This window comes from Aotus nancymaae, unplaced genomic scaffold (genome assembly GCF_030222135.1).
Source record: "Aotus nancymaae isolate 86718 unplaced genomic scaffold, 86718_ANA_hifiasm-v0.15.2.pri h1tg000049l, whole genome shotgun sequence".
Lineage (NCBI taxonomy): Eukaryota > Metazoa > Chordata > Mammalia > Primates > Aotidae > Aotus > Aotus nancymaae.
In genome coordinates this window covers 26,140,067-26,160,305 of record NW_026988463.1, presented here as the reverse complement: position 1 = coordinate 26,160,305, position 20,239 = coordinate 26,140,067, and the positions used below count along the sequence as shown (strand labels likewise).

The following is a 20,239-nucleotide window of genomic DNA, read 5'->3' as shown; positions in this document are numbered from 1 at the left end:
TTCTCCTGTGCTTCCCCCACAGCAGCAGACGGAGTGGCAGCGGTACTTACGGCAGAGCTTGGAGGTGGTGGCCAAAGTGATGGAGCTCCTGCCCACGCACGCCTTCTCCACATTGGTAATGTGCTGTCTGGAGAGTGGAGAGTGGAGCATGGCTTGTTGACTCCTCTCTCTCTCTCCCCTTTTCCCCGCTATATGTAATTTTTAAAAACAATAATAATTACCATAACTGAAGCTCAAACTGAACAAATGTTAACATTTCCACAAAATATTAAACCAACTTGTGGAACCCTGTTTAGTCTTGGATATGATAGGAATTTGACTAAAGCCTTAATACTTTTATCGGTAGCTTGCAAGTGTCCAGGCTGAGTGGGAGCTGTTACTTATAGATGTTACATTGCTGAAAAGCTGGCCTTTGTAAAGCTCGCTCTTGGCAAATTGCTGGCTTTCTCTGCCTGTGTCTATACCTGCTGGAATCCTTCGTTGTAAGGATTGATTCCCTTCCCTAAGTGGTGCTTGTTATTCAAAGAGATTTCATTAAATTCTTCTCTTCTTCAAGGCAAAGCAGTTATTAGGGTCATCTTTCTTTTTTTTTTTTTTTTTTGAGACGGAGTATTGCTCTGTTGCCCAGGCTGAAGTGTGTAGTGACACAATCTCGGCTCACTGCAACCTCTGCCTTCTGGGTGCAAGCAATTCTCCTGCCTCAGCCTCCCGAGTTGCTGGGACTACACATGTGTGCCACCATGCCTGGCTAATTTTGTGTATTTTCAGTAGAGACCAGATTTCACCACGTTAGCCAGGATAATTTCAATCTCCTGACCTTGTGATCCACCTTCCTTGGCCTCCCAAAGTGCTGGGAATATAGGTGCGAGCCACCGCTCCTGGCCATAGGGTCATCTTTCACATTGAATGACCCTGCTATACTTGTGTTCTCTCCTGGAAAGCTTGATTTTCTTTTGCCATCTACCTTTCTTAGGGGCTGTCATGTTTTAATCTTACTGGTGAGTATAGTGGCTTGAGAAAGAAAGATGCAGCTCTGGTTGTGATGTCCTGACTGCTACTTGAGCAAGGGAACTGACTTCCAAATAATTTGACCCATCTTTTCACTTTGCCGTGTACTTTAATATGGCATATCTGATATTTTCTCTCAAGGGTAGAGGTTCCCTTGAATTTGGAGGGAGATATGGTCCCTTTTCAGAGTTCTAGAAGGTATAGGTCATTTCAGGATTTGATCTCTGTTAGTAATGTAATAGTCATACCACAGTGTCCTTTGCTTTAAAAAAAAAAAAAGGTCAAACTGATATGTTTTCTTTCTTATTCTGTGTATTCATTGGTGGTTTCAACTGTAGAAACTGTAGTGGGGGGGCACTGAAGAGGGGGGTCATAGCTTTTTAGCTGCATTTAAAGGTTCCTAGAGAAAAGGTTTTGATTCTGTCCCTCACCCCATAGGTGCTTGTAATGTTTTATTGTTAAAATACTATTAAAACTTGGATTTATGACTTAAACATTTTTTTTGTTTCTTTGTTTTTAGTTCCCAGTTCTTCAGGACAATTTAGAAGTTTATTTGGGATTACAGCAGTTTATAGTTACTTCAGGGTCAGGTAAACTGATTTTTATTTTCTAATTTAACCAAACATTCAAAAAACCACCAGACTGGTATTTCATTACTGCTGCTTTTGCTGTCGGAACATTATTTCTTCACTGCAGCCTTTCCACTGGCATCTCTCCCCACTTCTAAACAGGGAATGTTTTTAAAAGCTTATGATAAAAAGAAGCTGTGGGGGAGGTAAAAGATGAGGTCATGACAGTGTGTTCTAAGGAGGTGTTTGGAAAAGAACTGATTTGGAGTAAAGAGATAGGACTTACTAAAAACCCGTTAATATTTCCTTATGTCCTTTAGACCAGCAGGTGCGCTAGGGAGAACATGGCCTTGTGCTTTCCTGTTTCCTGCTCACTCTAGAATCGGAAGACCATAGCGCAGCTGATGGCCTGTGGTCCCCTCGTCCCCTGCACATGTTGTGAGTGGCCCTGGGGGCTCTGACCAGAGCTGGTTGGAAAGGCTTTTGGCTGTTGTTTACAGGCCCTGCCTGCTTAGGGTTTAGGGTTAGCTTTCTTTGTTATTTTGTTGATTAACAATAATAGTAATAGCTTCCATTTGCAGCTCTCATTACATGCCAGGCACTGTGTTATTGACTTATGTTATTTAATTCTCTCCATTGTCCTGTGAGGTATAAGTGCTATTACTAGTTACCCCTATTTTATATAAGAGGAAATTGATGTTCAGAGATGTTAATTTGCCCAGAGTCCCATGGCTTGTTGGTACTAGTCGCATGATGGTATAATAGGGAATGATAAAAAATTGAAATAGCTAACATCTGACATTAATTTTTGTCAACTGAAAACACCAGTAACTGAAAGCCACATGTGTCCTCCCAGCCCCGTCAGCTGCTGTGTGCCACTTCCTTCACAGCATGCTTCTTACGGGACCTGTCCCGGCCCTGGCGTGCAGCCTCTGTGTTGGGTAACTGCTGTTTCAGCTCAGCACAGAGCCGCCCAGTGTGGAGCCTGTCTCCTGGGCGACCTTATGATTCATGGCAGAGCCTCCATGGGAGCCTCTTTCTGAGGCTGCCCTTCTTGGTGGCCCTGTGACAGCTGGTTTCCATGACTATATAAGCTTCTAAATAATCTAGTGGGCCCCAGGAGGTTGATGGGACTTGGCATGACCCGAATGTAGGCCCTGGCTTTGTAGATAGGGTAAGAACTTTAAAAAGATACTTTTCAAAACAAATACGCCTGTAGAATGTGCTGTCACCACTAATGAAAATCATTTGACTGTGTAGAAGTGCTACAGATGCTTCCAGAAGCCATTCTTGGGAATAATTGTGCCCAGGTGGTCTTTCCTTCGGGACCACTATTCAAATTAGAATGTACTCAGCACCCTGAAGACACTATATTTGATATATTTAAAAAATCGAGCAGGTGCTCTTTCCTCCCCCACATTGACCCTTCAGTGTCCTGTTTGCTGTTGTAGCTGACGCTTTTACATTCTGCTGCATCTGTCTTTAGGTGAAAGTCTAGTGAATCTGAAACCCTATTTCTGGGACATAGCTGATAATTCTGAACTCCTCACCCTAGAAGGATAATCTGATTTATTTTTCCCTAAATGAAATACCACATACCTGCTTTCACTAAAGCCTATTGATTTGGCAATTTCACAGAACTCGGCTCTTCCAGATCATTTATAAATCTCATCCTCAGCACTGATCCTTGGCTTGTACTCCAGTGGCAAAACCTTTCAGGCCAGAGAAATGCTTATTTCCTGTTTTAAAACGAGCTCTCTCATCCATGACAAAGCATTCCCCAATTTTCGGTGGCTCAGAAGCCAAGTTTCCAGTGCAAAGGCTATTAACAAATGGAAACTCTGAGTACACTTTTTCCCCTGGTTTCCAAAGCCATTTTCCCCCTCAAATAACCTCCATGCCACACCAGTCAGTCAACCTTATCCCTCAACAGAAACCGTGCTCTCTCATCCCCGATAGGCTCTGGCCTCTCCTTCATTTGCGTTTACTTTCTCACCCAGCCTTTAATTCTTGAGTCTCCGCTGGAACCTGTGTAAACGGGTGCCAGCCATGATTCTTGCCCACTCTTGGTGAAGTGACCGTGTATGACAATGGGATGCATATTTTGGCCGGCAGTGAGGCCTGCAGGGTGGTTACCCAGCCTGGAAGCCTCCCACTTTTCCTTTGTCAGTGCATTTGGATTCAGAAGCTCCTTTGTGCGTCTCACTGTTTCCCCTCCTGCTGCTGTGCCTGCCTCCACTTCCCTGTCAAGACCAAGGCACAGCTTGTGTTGCTGGACCACATCAGCTGCTTTGTGCTGCTCTGGCTTCTGGCAGGTTGTCCTTTGCTCTCTCTTTCTTTCCTACCTTATGTGGGTTAAGAAACCCTCATTAGTGATGTTCCCCTCATTGATGTTGGTACGTGGCCCCGAAACCTCCGTTCTGTATTTGGCTTCTGCCACCCCTCATTGCCACCCCTCAATATTTCTCCTCTAAGTAACCCTTTAACTTTTCTGGCGACCCATGCAAACTTTCCTAAGGGATTATTTTGTCTACAAAATACTATAAAAGATTTTTAGTCGAAAATTGTCTCTTCTGCTTGGGTCCATTTATGATTTATGATTATGATTTGTTTGTTCTCTCAGAGGGAAATGTCTCAGTGCTAATTTTTATACCTCCCGCCACCTCCCTCAACTTCTCAAAAAGAGAAGACTAGATTTTTCCCCCCAGGGCAGTGATTTGCCAAGGAGCTGTTGTTTGGATGTGGCTTAGGTCATATCTAGACAGCTTCAGATGACTTGGTTTATGGAAGATAGGACTTTCGTGTGGCCATGATGTTTTGTCCCTCCAAACCTTTCAGCATTATTCTCATTTGAAGGTTCTACTTTGCAGATGTTCTGTGCTTTTGTGGGGAAATCTAAGCCTTGGCCAGACAGAAGAAAGTGTGGGTGGATCTGAACAGCTTATCACAGTGGGATGCTTGGCCTGTCCCCTCAAGTTTAGTTGATGCCCTGCGTGACTTTTGTGGTGGTGATATTAGGTTTCTAGGCTGGAGGAGGGTGTCAAGTATAGATAACTGGATTTGGGGTATTTACTGCCCATGTGATTGTCTGTCTTGCAGATAGAGCAGGAAAGAACCAGCTATAATTTTGATGGACATGGATCTTAGATGCACATATGTATGAAGTGGAACTGTATGGAATTGTAGTTTTGTTGGGTCAGAAGTGATCAAGTGTCAACAATATTGTTCAAACTCACAGTTTAAAACACACACCCAGCACTTCCAAGCTCTCTTCCATCCTAGGTACTAGATGCTAGGTACTTATAGTTTTCATCCTAGGTACTGCTCTTTGCTAGAAAAATTAGGACAAGTTGGGAGGGATCAGGATGGCAAGGATTCTCAGGAGGATAACAGCGGGGAGAGAAGGGACCCAGGGCTGTATTTCAGCCAGGAGGAGATTTGGAAGGATGCCACCCCCATGTTCACATCTCCCCAGGGCTGTCCTGCTGTCAGCAGGTTTTGGCTTGTTCTGTGTTCTACCCTCAAGGAATGGGCCAGGGATGATGATGAAGAACCACAGGGAGACTTATTTTACCCGTGTTTCTTATCAAGTGGTCCAGAGATGGAAGGGCTCCCTTGAGCTCCCTAGCAGTCAGCTTTGACCCACTCCTGCTGTGTCAGTGAGAAGGACTTGAATTAGACCTACAGGTCTCTGTTCCAGCCTGAAAATTCTTACTGTCTTTTGTGGACATTTGTGAAGAGAGGGATCCAAAAGCTAAGCAAGTGACTGAATTGAGGGAGGATATTTTTGTCCTTCATCTTCACATCCTCCTTGCCCAGTTTGGAGAAGTTGTGTTGAAAAGTAAGGAAATTTCAGACCTTAGTATGTCACTAGTTCTTTGTTATTTATAATAATTACAAATACTCAACGATGTTCTGTAGCTTAGAGTGTTATATATAATAGTGACACTGAGGCTTAGGAGGGTTGTATGAGGTACCGAGCCTGGAAGTGGCAGGGAATCTGTGTGTTTGGAATCCGAATCCCATCTATTTCATAATATGTCACCTCCCAGCCTTCAAGGATGGAGTGCTAAGTGCACCCCTGATCTCTTAGCAGGGGCAGGTCCTAACTGTTTGTCCATGGAGATTGCATTCTGAGATAGGGCGCTATTTAAAAGGCAACAGATTCGGAGTCACATAGATTTAGTGTAGAACACCAGCCTTGCCCTGGAAATGTGACACATGCTGGGTAAATTCCTGGCCCTCCCTGGGTGCACCTCCTTGTATGTAACAGTGGTGGTGTGAGGACCTTACAGGGTCAAAAGGAATCCACGTTAGCACACCCCAGGCTGTCTGTCCCTCTTCCCCACTCTGTCTCCATCCCTGGCCTCTGGAGCACAAATGTTGTAGTGTTAGGTGGAGGCTGGGCCCAGTTTCCCTGCTTTGTACTGGGAAGCGGCTGGTGGGTTCCTTTGTTTTGAGAATTGGTTTTGCTGCGTGTGGCTTGTTGGATGAGCTGTTATCTGTAGTATCTAAAGCTGCTCTTCTTGTGAAAAACTGTCTGGGGTGTTGTGTTCCAGGACACAGGTTGAACATCACTGCGGAGAACGACTGCCGGCGGCTGCACTGCTCCCTGAGAGACTTGAGCTCCCTGCTGCAGGCTGTGGGCCGCCTGGCCGAGTACTTTATCGGGGATGTGTTTGCTGTGCGGTTCAATGATGCCCTCACAGTCGTGGAGAGGTAGGCTGGCGGTTACCTTATGGAGCTGTTCCTTCTTCAGAGCTGAGTTTACCTTCTTGTTTGAGGGGCAGCATATTGCCAAATAGCTTCTGCTCTGGCCCCAGGTAAATCTAGGCTCTGCCACATACCAGCTGATATGGAACAAGTTACTTAACCTCTCTGAACTTCAGGTCCCTCATCTACAAAATGAAGTAGAAGTAGTTTCCTATAGGGTTAGTGTGAGAATTAAATGAGATAAAGCACTTAGCACTGTGCCTAGCACATAACAAAACACCCGATAAGCTATTTAAGCTATTGTTTCTTTGAAGATCTTGTGTATAAATGTAAACACAGTTGTAGACCCACGAGAAACTGGGGGAGGTCAGTCTTCATGTCTTTCCTCATAGGATAAAGGGACATTAAGAAGCTCTACTGATAAGGAGTCAACTCCACTGTCCAAGTAGGCAGCTAGATGCCCAGGGTGGGGCTTTTTGTGGGTTTTCCAGTCCCATTAGGGCCTCGGGAGTGAAAGCTGGGTAACCTCCACGCCTGGCCTGAAAGGTGGTTCCCAGCCTTTCACCGCTGGGCTCCTTTTCTTCTCCTTCCTCTTGGGTCTCACACCAGGTTTACAGCTGCACTTGCTGAGGAACACTTCATTCCACCCAGTCACCAGTCCCTCCTCCCTCTCTCCCTCAAAAAACCCAAGATGTAAGTGATAGGACGTTTAGATCATTTCAGGGCAGCTGTTGAATTGGTTAGATCAAAACTGAGTAGATGTGGATCCAGCCCAAAGCCAAGACATCTGATGCTTTGACTGGCCCAGCAGCCGCATCACTGGTCTTGTGCAGAGGGGAAATGAGCCTCAGGAGCCTGGGTGCATGCATGCCAGACTTTACTGCTACATCTTAGCTGACAAGCAGAGATAGCCAAGGGGCTGACATCCCTTAAAAGTCAGATTCATACTAATAATAAAAGGAGCACACAGTAGTAGGATGTTTTCTGTGTTTTTGCACACGTTCTTTCATTTTGTTCTGTGCTTTGAGAGACAGGCATTGCTGTTTTATTTTTGAGTACATGATGGCTCAGCAATGTGTGTGCCTTGCCTTGGTTCACACAGTCCCTGAGAGGGAGGGTGGATTTTAACAGTTTCCTGGGTCCACATGTTTTGCTCTTTCCAAACGCGGTGTTTCTGCTACCAGTCCCTTTCTCCTCTTCTTCCTATGCTGGGCCCATTTGCACGGTGGTTTAACAGGGATAAGACATGTCTTTCTGTCTGATATCCAAAGATAAGAAGTTCATTATTTGAATTTACTCTGTTAAGCAATATAGATATATCTGTCAGTCATATCAACTTTGTAGTGAGATGATATCTCAAAGATCTGGAATCATTTGATAGGTCCTTATATATACACATCTTTCTGCACTGCTTAGATTGCAAGCCCAGTGCTTAAACATACTTGCCATTAATATTTTGTCTTCATTTAGAATAAAATGTGAGAGAAAGCTCTTGTTATGACTACATGACCTTAATAGCCAGTATGAATAGCAGTGTTTTCGTTTATTGGTTCGCCATTAATATTTTGTCTTCATTTAGAATAAAATGTGAGAGAAAGCTCTTGTTATGACTACATGACCTTAATAGCCAGTATGAATAGCAGTGTTTTCGTTTATTGGTTCGCCATTAATATTTTGTCTTCATTTAGAATAAAATGTGAGAGAAAGCTCTTGTTATGACTACATGACCTTAATAGCCAGTATGAATAGCAGTGTTTTCGTTTATTGGTTCATAAAACAAAGCTAATATAGAAACTGCTAAACATAGACACATTAAAAGATGTTTGAAAATCCATTTTTAGTGTACAACAGAATTTAGAGTTAAACACCAGGTACATATTGGAATATTGCTTTCTGATAATAACTGTTCTGATCACAAAGACTTCGTGGGACTTCAGGAACCTTAGTTCTTTTATCCTCACTTTCTTGACGGGCCAGAAATGCTCCTTTCTCATTGCTCCCCAGCGATCAGTTTGTATTTGTAACGAGCTCCTTAGTTGATTGTTATGCTGGGACAGAGACAGACACTGCCTTCCCTGTCATCTGCTCCCAGGTTTCCATGCAGAGTAGGCACAGAGAGAAACTAGCCAGGTCTTGAGGTTTTCCCCCTTCACTCAGAAAGGAATGTCTTTTAACTCCAGGAATGGTGGCTCACCTGTAATCCCACTACTTTGGGAGGCTGAGGCAAGCAGACCGCTTGAGTCCAGGAGTTCAAGACCAACCTGGGCAACCCTATCTCTACTAAAAAGACAAAAAAATCTAGCCAGGTATGGTGGCATTCACTTGTAGTCCCCACTACTGGAGGGGGCGCTGAGGCAGGAGGATCACTTGAGCCCGGAATGTTGAGGCTGCCATGAGCCAAGACCACTGCATTCCTCTGGCCTAGGTGACAGAGCAAGGAGAGAAAAGAATGTCATTCTGTTTGTAATGAAAGAGACATTTCCCATTTTTACTAGATTGAGCTATTAGTTACTGTGTTTAATGCTCATTAGTATCCAGTGAGCCTTTGAGCAACCAATGGGCTCAACAACTTGCTTCTGAAAGAATCATACTTGAACATAAAACACCTCCGCCTATTCTAGAAACATTGGCTCCTCTCATCTCCCAGATTTTATCAAACATTTTCAAATTCGAAGAAAAGTTGAAAGCATTGTACAGGGAATACCCATATACCCACCACAGAGATTCTACAATGGACAGTTTGCTGTATTTTATTATGTATCTATCCATCTGAAACATTTCCTTTTAGAAATGATTTTAAATAAAGACTAAGATGGTTTTACCATTATAAATTTTATAGAAAAGCCTGTGTCATCCTATTTTGATAAACTGCCAAAAGATCAGGTCTGCTTTTTTTTTTTTTTAATAAAAAACAAAACAGAAAAAACCCCACAAAAACCAGACAGGTTTTGGTCTCACTGTGTTATCCAGGCTGGAGTGCAGTGGCATGATCCTGGCTTAGTTCATCCTCAACCTCCTGGGCTCAAGCAATCATTCCATCTTAGCCTCTCCCGAGTAGCTGAGACTGTAGGCATATGCCACCATATCTGGATAAAATTTAAAAAGACAGGGTCTTACTCTGTTTTCCAGGCTGGTCTGGAACTCCTGGCCTCCAGTGATCCTCCCACCTTGGCATCCCAAAGTGCTGGGATTACAGGCATGAGCAACCACACCCTGCCTGCTTTTTAAAAACTATATTTTATTCTCATTTATAAAAGCATTATGTATTCATTGTAGACAATTTGGAAATAAAGAAAAATAGAGGGAAAAATCATCCATAATCTACCCACTCCATCCTCCCCCTAAAACAAGTGGTACCCATAAGCATATTCTGGTGAAAATTCTTCCTGCCTTTCTTCTGTTAATAAATGAACATTTATGATCTATTCTGTATATATATTTAGTACAACCATGCTGTGTTTAAACCATCTTGACTATTTATCATTAAATATGCCTGTAAGCATTGTTTTTATTGTATATATTACATTGTATTACATCCTCTGCATTGGAATTGTTTTCAAAATTTTTGACACCTTAAATAAGGCTTTAGTTAATGTGCTTGTATACAAATCTTTATGCATATCTCAGATTATTTCCTTGGCATAAAATTGAAGGTCTGGTCTTGATTCTTTTTTATATATGGAAAGAGTCTGCCCTTAGGCTCTTTGTTGGTGTCTTGTCTGTTTTGTCTGTCTTGGTGCATAAGCTGAATGTTCTTGTTTACTTGCCTCTTTGCCAACAGGTTGGTCAAAGTCACTCTGTACGGATCTCAGATAAAATTGTACAACATTGAAACTGCTGTGCCATCAGTATTGAAACCTGACCTCATTGATGTGTAAGTCTAGAGTTTGATGTTTGTGCATTTTTAGGAAAGATCTTGCCCCCAATCTCCAACTGATTTTATTGAGGAAAAGGAACAGTAGTGGCTGCCGTGAATGGGGAAAATCTCTTAAACTTCAAACCTAAAGAGATTTTTTGACTACATGTCTGGGGTGGAGAGGGTTGGAGAACGTGGAATTAGGTAAGTGAGAGCTGGGATGGAGATTCTATGGAGTAGCCATTTCAGGAAGAAAGACTAGTACAGGCTGAGACAATCATGCAGGCAGGTGAGGACTCCGTGTGGTGCAGGAAGAGACTGGATGGGTGTGTGGGACTAATGGGGAACACCTCAGATGCCATCAGTCTTTCCAGTAGATCATTGACTGAAACTGTAGGACACCGTAGGATACAGAAGAATGCTTGGGAACATGTTTGCTCAGAGATTCTGATTTTAGCGGAATGGCATAAGGCTATAAGGCTCTGGTATTTGCATATTAAACAAGAACCTCAGGTTATTTTGAAGCAGGACATCTAGGGACCACACTCTCTATAGAAACTCTACAGATGATATGGGATGGTATTAGGAAAGTGACATATGGAAGTACAGGGACTGGAGATGGGGCAGTATCCCAGAGATTTCACTCCCCAGAAGGCCTGCTTTAGACTAGAGCAGGGGGTTGGAAAACTATGGCCTTTGCCAAATCTGGCTTACTGACTGCTTTTGTAAATAAAGCTTTATTGAAACACATCTCCATTCATTCATTTACATATGGTCTAGGACTGCTTTTGTACTACAGCAGCAGAGTGGAATAGTTGTGATAGAGTGTATATATGCCCTGCAAATCCTAAAATGTATACACTCTGGTTTTTACAGAAAAGGTCTGCTGACTCCTGCTGTAGAGCATTCTTGAGCTGCAGATTAGGTAAATGATGGAAAGAGAATTTTCCTATGGTAGTTTTAAACTTTTAAAGAATATATTGCTTTCCTTTTTGACAATTTAGAGAAAGTTGTAAAGCGTCTCCCAAGAGAGATGCCGGTTTGCTTATAAATACAACAACTTGTACACAATTTCAGGAGTTTCAGAGCCCTTCCTTTCAGCCCTGAGGAGCTCTACGGATGTGCTAGATTGACCGAAATTCTTACTCCTCAGGCTGACTTTGATGTCCTTTCTCCTTATTTTGGTATTTAGAACTTAAAGGGTTAACATGATTCTAAATACAAAATAAAATTTTAAATATAAAATACAAAATAACTGTGTGGTCACTATGAATTTCAAACTTTGAGTAACTATATTTTCTTACTTTAAAGTACTAGCATATTTTCTTACCCAACTTCTTATTTTGAAAAAGTTCAAATCTATAGAAAATGGGAAAAAGTGCATCTGGGTGTGGTGGCTCATGCCTGTAATCCAGGCACTTTGGAGGCCAAGGTGGGCGGATCACCTGAGGTCGGGAGTTCAAGACCAGCCTGGCCAACATGGTGAAACCCCGTCTTCAAAAAAAAAAAAAAGAAAGAAAGAAAATGGGAAAAAGAGTAGAATAAACACCTATGGACCTTCAGCCTAGAGTAATCAATGATAAATATTTTGCCACATTGACTTTGGTTTCTTGTGCCCTCTCTGCACACATGCACACAATATATGATGATGATTATTTTTTGCTGAGCCATTTGAAAACTGCACAGCTGGGTATGGTGGCTCATGCCTGTAATCCCAGCACTTTGGCGGGCTGAGGTGGGTGGATCACTTGAGGTCAGGAGTTTGAGTCTAGCCTAACCAACATGGTGAAACCCCACCTCTACCAAAAAATACAAAAATTAGCCAGGCATTGTGGCCCTGGCCTGTAGTCCCAACTACTTGCGAGACTGAGCAAAGAGAATCACTTGAACCTGGGAGGTGGAGGTTGCAGTGAGCTGAGACTGCTCTCCAGCCCGGGTGACAGAGTGAGACCCTGTCTCAAAAAAGAAAAAAGAAAAAGAAAAGAAAGAAAATAAATTGCAGACAACATGTCACTTTACCTGTAAATCCTTCAGCCTAGAAATGTTCATTCAGCTTTATAACTGTGATAGCATTATCAGCCCTCAAATAATTTAATACATACAATAATGTCATCTCATATATAGTCCATATTCAAATTTTTTCAGTTGTTCCAGGAATGTTTTTATATCTTTTTTTTTTTCTTGGATACAAGGTCTAACATGAGCCACACATTAAATGTATATCCTGTAATCTAGAACAGTTCACCCAATTGTGTTTGTATGTCTGCATGTGCATGTGTGTATGAGAGTGACTGAGACCTTTTGCAGATCCAGACCTTAATTTCCTTTTAAAGCATATCCTACAATCTGGATTTGTCTAATTATTTCCCTCGTATTAGATTCAGTTTAAACATTTTTAGCAAGGTTTCTGAGTAGGCAATGATGTGCCTTTCCTTTTGCATCATGTCAAAGGCTGTTAATATCAAATTTCCTTGTAATTGTTGATGCGGAGTTTGATTTTAAAATGGTGTCTAGGCTGGGCAGAGTGGCTTATGTTTGTAATCCCAGCACTTTGGGAGGCTGAGGTGTGAAGATTGCTTGAGGCCAGGAGTTTGAGAGGAGCCTAGGCAACATACTGAGACCCTGTCCCTAGGGAAAAAAAAAAATTAGCCAGACACAGTGGTGCATGCCTATGGCCCCAGCCACTTAGGAGGCTGAGCCAGGAGGATTACTTGAGCCCAGGAGTTGGAGGCTACAGTAAGCTATGATCACACCACTGCACTCCTGCCTGGTCAACAGAGTGAGACCCTGTCTCAGCAACGTAAATAAGTAAAGTGGTATCTGCCTGTATCCTAATTCTGTCCACTGAAAGTCCATAGAAACAATAAGACTCCAGTAGCAATCTTACCCCTTATCCCCAGGTCTTGGTTTCTCAAATCCATTCTCCAGAGTGCCTTGGAGAAAAAGCTCAAGTCTGGGGCAGGGTGGTAGTGCTCAGTGAATGTTGGGAACATGTGAAGAGGATGCAGGGGCCAGCTTGAAAGGGTTCTTCCAGGTATAATGAATTATACCAGTTTCAATGAAAAGAATCTATGCATTCAAAGTGATTAACAGGCCAGGCTGGGTGCAGTGCCTCACGCCTGCGATCCCAGCCCTTTGGGTGGCTGAGGCAGGAGGATCGCTTGAAGCCAGGAATTTGAGACCAGCCTGGCCAACATAGTGAGATCCCGTCTCTACGAAAAATACAAAAATTAGCCTGGCATGGTGGCGTGTACCTGTAGTCCCAGCTACTTGGGAGGCTGTGGCAGGAGCTCAGGAGGTTGAGGCTGCAGTGAGTCATGATTGTGCCACTGCACTCCAGCCTGGGCAACAGAGTATGACCCTGTTTCAAATAAACAAACAAACAAACCCAAAGCAATTAACAAAAAAAGGATGAGAGAGAAGGGAAACCGTTTTCTTAGAGAAGAATGCCAACTAATGAGCAGAAAAGGAAAGATAAAAAAATCACCAATTCACAACGACCAAGGGATCTTTAATAGGTGCCCAGACCATAAAGAACAGTGTCTTTGTGTCACCTCATAGTAGTATCACCTTACAGCTTACTAATTATTACCGAAAGGTAGTTGTGTTTAGGTATGTTAGAAGGCCTGGTGTTTTGAAGCTCCAAGACAGCTGTTTCTGCTTGCTTAAGATTGATTATCATATTTGATAAATTGCATACTTTTTTGATGTATATTTTGTTGCATGTATGATGCAATCAGTACAGTCTTTGCTGGAACCAGGCACAGTCTTTGCCACCTCAGTTATCCCCTAGCCAGGTAGAATGTATGGTGCAATGGAAACTTAAAAATCTTACATCAAAGCTGTTTTTAAAGCTGTCATACCTGGTAGTTGTCTGCACTTTGGTCTGCAGCTATGGATGTTAAATTTGTACTAGTTCTGAAATCAATGTGTGATCACTTAAGTTCTTTGATTTTGCTTTTATAATTTACCTTGCTCTTAGGTGAGCATGTGTCACAGAAAGATTAGAGCAGACATTTACTAACTGCCTCTGTGTTCTTGTCAGTGGTGGCAATATTTAGATGATGAATATCTTAGTTTTTAGGTTCTGCGTGAACCGGTAAATGATTTCTGTGCTGTGGCCCATGTCTTAGAACAGCCAGTGCAGTGGATGTAATTCTTACCTCCTATAAAAATGAGTTGACCACTAATGTATTTTCACCTTAACCTTTAAAATCACCTTCTTTTCTTTCTGCAGGCATGCTCAGTCCCTGGCTGCGCTGCAGGCTTACTCTCACTGGTTAGCGCAGTATTGCAGTGAAGCTCACCGGCAGAACACGCAGCAGTTTGTGACACTCATCTCTACTACCATGGATGCAATCACACCTCTAATCAGCACCAAGGTCTCGAAACAGCAAAGCCTACACCTTTTATCTAACTCTCTGTCTCTCCTTCTGTTCCTATACCCATTTACTAGAAAATCTAAATAGGACACGGAGTTAGACCCAAAAATCTTTCCATGCTTATACAACTGTGTTATTTCATGTTCCTTTTTAGTTGTAGCCCACGTGCATTCTAATACAACTTTACTTTTTTAGTTCTAAGTTTCACATGAATACATGCTCATTGTGAAAAAGTAAAATATCGCTCAGATTTCCAGGCTAAAAAGTTGTGATACTCCAGTCCCTTCCTCTGAAACATTTTCCTTCTGGCGCTAAGCATGGTTGGGCATTTGGTTGTGCAGGCACACCTCGTTTTATTGCACTTCCCTTTACTGCGCTTCCCAGAGACTATGTTTTTTGCAAATTGAAGGCTTGTGGCAACCCTGCATTCAGCAAATCTGTCAGCACCATTTTTTCAACAGCATTTGGTGCTTCCGTGTGTCACATTTTGGTAATTGTTAGAATATTTCAAAGTTTTTCATTACTGTATCTTACAGTGATTTGGAATCAGTGATCTTTAATGTTACTATTGTAATTATTTCGGGGTGCCACAAACCGAAGAAGGCAAACATGATTGATAAATATGTGTTCTGACCGCCCCACTGACTGGAGGCTTCCCCATCTTACTGTGTTTAGGCCTCCCTACTCCCTGAGCTATTTAATAACCCTACAATGACCTCTGTGTATTCAAGTGAAAGGAAGAGTCACATGTCTCTTACTTTAAATCAAAATCTAGAAATGATTAAGCTTAGTGAGGAAGGCATGTCAAAAGCCAGGACAGGCCAAAGGCTCTTGAGCCAAACAGCCAAGTTGTGAATGCAAAGGAAAAGTTCCTAAAAGTTCGGCTCCAGTGAACACAAGAGTGATGAGAAAGCATAACAGCCTTGTTGCTGATATGGGGAATGTTTCAGTGCTTTGGATAGACCAAACCAGCCACAACATTCCCTTAAGCCAAGGCCAGATCCAGATGAGGCCCTTCAATTCTGTGAAGTCTGAGAGAGGGGAGGAAGCTACAGAAGAGAAGTTGGAAGCTAACACAGGTTGGTTCATGTTTAAGGAAAGAAGCCATCTCCATAACATAAAAATGCAGGGCGAAGCAGCAAGTGCTGATGGAGAAGCTGCAGCAAGTTCTCCAGAAGCTCTAGATAAGTTCGTTGATAAAGGTGGCTACACTAACCAACAGATTTTCATTGTAAATGAGACAGCTTTATATTGGAAGAAGGTGCCATCTGGGACTTCCATAGCTAGAGAGGAGGAGTCAGTGCTTAGCCTCAGAGGACAGGCCAACTCTTTTGTCAGGGGGTAACTGCAGCTGTTGGAGCCAGTGCTCATGTGTCATTCTGAAAATCCTAGGGCCCTTAAGAATTAAGCTGAATCTACTTTGCCTGTCTCTATAAATGGAACAACAAAGCCTGAATGACAGCACCTGTGTTTACATCACGGTTTACTGAATATTTTAAGCTCATTATTGAGACCTGCTCAGAAACAAAGATTCCTTTTGAAACACTACTGCTGATTGGAATGCACCTGGTTACCTAAGGGCTCTCTGATGGAGATGTTCAGAGATATAATGTTTCCATGCCTGCTAACACAATATCCATTCTTCAGTTCTGCAGCCCGTGGATCAAGGAGTAATTTTGCCTTTCAGGTCTTATTATTTCAGAAATACATTTCATGAGGCAATAACTGCCATAGATAGTGGTTCCTCCAATGGATCTGGGCAAGTAAATTGAAAACCTTCTGGGAAGGATTCACCATTCTAGATGCCATTAAGGACATTCTTGATTCACAGAAGCAGATCAAAATAACAGTGTTCATAGTAGTTTGGAAGAAGTTGATTCCTACCCTCATGCATGACTTTGAGGGGTTCAGGACTTCAGTGGAGGAAGTAGCTGCAGATGTGGAAAGAACAAGAGAACTAGAAGTGGACCCTGAGATGGGGTGGAATTGCTGCAATCTCGGGATCAAACTAAACAGAAGAGGACTTACTTCTTATAAATAAGCAAAGAAAGTTGGTTTTTGAGATGGGGTTGACTGGTGAAGATGCTGTGAACATTATTGAAATAACAACAGAGGATTAGAATAACACATAAACTCAGTTGATGAAGCAGCAGCAGGGTTTGAGAGGATTGACTCCAACTTCTAAAGAAGTTCTGCTGTGGGCAGAATGCTGTGAAACAGCACTGCATGCTCCGGAGTTGTATTTCATGAAAGGAAGTCCGTCGATGCAGCACACTTCTTTGTTGTCTTATTTTAAGGAATTGCCACACCTACCCCAACTTTGGACAACGAGCACCCTGTTCAGTCAGCAGGGATCACCTTCAAGGCAAGACCTTTCAGCAGCAAAAAGATTTCCGCTCTGAAGGCCCAGATGATTGTTAGCATTTTTAGCAGTAAACTACTTTTTAATTAAGATATGTACATTGTTTTCTTAGACATAATGCTATTGCACACTTTATAGACTTACAGAATAGTGTAAACAAACTTTCCTATGCATTGGGAAACAAAACAGTGGATGTGCCTTGCGTTATTGCAGTGTTTGCTTTATTGTGGTGGTCTGGAGCTGAACCTGCAATATCTCTGAGGTATGCCTGTGTATCCTTCCAGACTTTTTTCTCTTTTTATGTAATAAGTAGTAAATAAGTTTGTAGACAGCTAGAGATATAGCTGCTTTTGCCTAACAGTATGCCTTGGTTTTCCTTTACGTAATGTAGAGCAACTTCAGATTTTCAAAATGCCCAATGCTTTTCTTTTGTGGGGATGTAAAATAATTTCCCTGTTGATAGAAATGAGCTCCTTTTATGTCCATCTTACATATGCTAGTGGGCCTGTAGAATAGATTCCTGGAAGTGGAATTACTGAGTCAAAGGTTATATCCATGTAAAAACTGGACAGATTCTATTATGTTATCCTCCAAGTCTGACGATTTATATTACTAGAGCATATATGTGCTTATTCTTTGAATTTTTTCTTGTAGTTTTAGTCATATGTAGCATTTAATACATTTTAAACAATGTATTGTTTTAATAAGAACAGCGTATTGCTTTCCATAAATTTATGTTGTATTTATAACTTTATAAAAGAGGTCTATCACATCAGGAGTATGTTTCCATTATTTTCCTAGCCATTGCTGGACTTCTAGGCTGCCTCCCTTAAGAAAAAAAAAGTCATTACAAAGAATTCTGAAATGCATGCATTCATGAATGTAGCTTTACCCTTTTGGGTAAGTGGAGATTTAGGGTTAAAGGTTAGGAATATTTTGTGGCTCTGGGAAATCATAGTAATTTTTTTTTCCTAAGTAATTCTGCCTGTCCTGACTTTTTGGTGCTGTTTTTACCATAGTCCTACCTGCATTAGGTCTAATCTGTAACACGTTTTCTCCTTTGCTAATTTGAAAGTGACAGTGGTAATTGAACCAAGTGTATTTGATAGGCATGCTGAAGGGAAAGCAGTAAGAGAAATTGGCCTGAGTGTTAAGGTACAGAAAGGTTCAGGGCTCAGGGAGATCTTGGCTCTGCCGGAGCAAGAGGAATGAGGTGAAGAATCCCAGGACTTGGATGACATGCCCGGGAGTGTGCTGGGGGTATGCTTTAATAGCTGATAGAGAGCCACTGGAGACTCTGAGCTGAGAAGTGCCTGAGTTCAAGGCTGCCCGAGACTGTGAAGGAGGGATGGGAGGAGGTGATAATGGCTTGCGGTAGGAGCTGTGGACATGACAGAAAAGATGGGCTTCTTTTGTGAGTCGTCACAGGAAAAATTCTTGAGCTAGATAGAGCCTAGGTGGTGTAATTTGGAAACCAAGAACCACACATAGCTTGTGGCTGCCTCAACAAAGTTCGAATCCCAGTCTCACAGGGATGTCGTGAACCGACGTACCCTCTTCCCTCTACAGGTCCAAGACAAGTTGCTGCTATCTGCATGCCACTTACTGGTCTCACTGGCCACCACCGTGCGGCCCGTCTTTCTGATCAGCATCCCTGCAGTGCAGAAAGTATTCAACAGAATCACCGATGCCTCTGCCCAGCGACTTGTCAATAAGGTGAGGCCCCAGAGCACCAACCCCCCGATCCCCAGGGCCGTGTGGCTAAGACCTGTGAAAGCTGAGGAAGAAGAGTCTGGCCTTTGATTTTGTACTCAGAGCTTACAGGCCGTGCCAACATAGACAGATTTCTTATGTGTGTGGCGCTGACACAGCCTCACTGATTCTCATTGTGCCCATTCTAAGGCAGTCAGTGTACTGATTCAGGCGTGGAAAAAAGCACCTCCCAGTGTGCAGAAAGGTTTTACTGCTTTGCAGCCTGGTAATTTTGGCCAGTGTTGTGAGTTCTCTTTGCGTTCTTTCTGATTCAAACCAGTCTGATTTTTGTTGTCACTGTTATGTGTGTGTTCTTTGGCGTTGAGAAGTGCTGGGCAAGGCTGTTTTCTTAGAATCCTCAAAGGAGGCTCAGGCTAGAAGTTTAAAAACCACCTAACAGGAGGAGGGCAGGAGGGCTTGAAACAGGTACCTAAGAGCACCAGGATGTGAGTGCGTTGCTTCTGACCTGGTGCTAGGGGTGTGGATTGTCAGGGATTCTCCAGCAGTCCTGCTCTAAGTAGCTACTCAGAGGACTCAGAAGTCACCACCTGAGTGATGCCTGAGGTTCAGTGTCTACAGTGTTATTTCTTTCTCTCTAATGCTTCAAGTATGAGATTAAGAGAGGAAACAAGAGCCCCAGGAATGGTGATTGAGGTTGGCAGTGGTTTATGCTAGACCTAGACATGGTGTTAATACTTCATTTCATTTTCCTCTCCAGTTTGCCTTCCAGTTGGACCAAAGGCCCTGCCCAAGTTGTAAGAAACGAGCCTGGGGGCTAGGGCTCAAAAGTGTGCAGCCAGCGGGTACCAAAGGCTGTGTCGGGCATGCTGCTCGCTGTCTTTGGCTCTTTGATCTCTGATGGATTCCTCTGGGGTTTCTTGTAGGCCCAGGTGTTGGTGTGCCGAGCTCTCTCCAACATCCTGCTGCTTCCGTGGCCAAACCTTCCAGAGAATGAGCAGCAGTGGCCTGTGCGCTCCATCAACCACGCCAGCCTCATCTCTGCACTCTCCCGGGACTATCGCAACCTGAAGCCCAGTGCTGTTGCCCCACAGAGAAAGATGCCACTGGATGACAGTAAGTGACCCCTAGGCTGGGACAGCCGGGGAAAGAGGTAGGCCGGCAGTGAACTTTGCGGCAGAAGAGATTTGCCTTGGAGGCTCCTGAGGTAATTATTTTTGTCCACAGTCTCACAGAGGCTGAACAGGAAGTCACACTCGGGGGTGGAATCCTGATACCTATGGAATTCAGTTAAGACAGCAGGTGGACCTATTTTCCAAATGCAGCCTGTCCCTTCTTTTATTTAAAATGTAAAAAATGCTGGAGCCCTAAGAAAAAATGGAAGACACTGGTGATGGTGCCTTGCATCGATAAAATACACTTAAAGTGGTTATTGATCTATTTCAGATGCTTATGTGAGTAAGCAGAGCAGTGGGAAAATGATGTGCTCAAGAACTGTCTTTGCAGATTGGTTTCAGCCTTTTTCCAAATACAGATACTGCAGAGGTTTTGAAATAGCTTGGTTTCTTAAAAAAACGGCATTTGAAGTTTGCTTGTTTATATTAAAGAAAAAGGGAGAAAAATGAATAAGGAGGACTCT

At 42.9% G+C, this 20,239-nt stretch overlaps 1 protein-coding gene across 4 annotated transcripts in view; it reads left to right on the top strand.

Moving 5' to 3' along the window:
- XPO6 (exportin 6) overlaps positions 1 to 20,239 on the top strand; it is a 123,848-nt gene that overhangs the window by 89,961 nt on the left and 13,648 nt on the right. For 3 of the 4 annotated variants that reach the window (XM_021672328.2, XM_021672331.2, XM_021672332.2), the window contains 7 exons: positions 23 to 115; positions 1,529 to 1,598; positions 6,137 to 6,296; positions 10,072 to 10,164; positions 14,384 to 14,528; positions 18,460 to 18,606; positions 19,527 to 19,716. In XM_021672328.2, coding sequence (XP_021528003.1) covers positions 23 to 115; positions 1,529 to 1,598; positions 6,137 to 6,296; positions 10,072 to 10,164; positions 14,384 to 14,528; positions 18,460 to 18,606; positions 19,527 to 19,716 — 898 coding nt within the window. The remainder of the gene's footprint in view (positions 1 to 22; positions 116 to 1,528; positions 1,599 to 6,136; positions 6,297 to 10,071; positions 10,165 to 14,383; positions 14,529 to 18,459; positions 18,607 to 19,526; positions 19,717 to 20,239) is intronic. The other variant, XM_021672329.2, reaches the window with a different exon arrangement.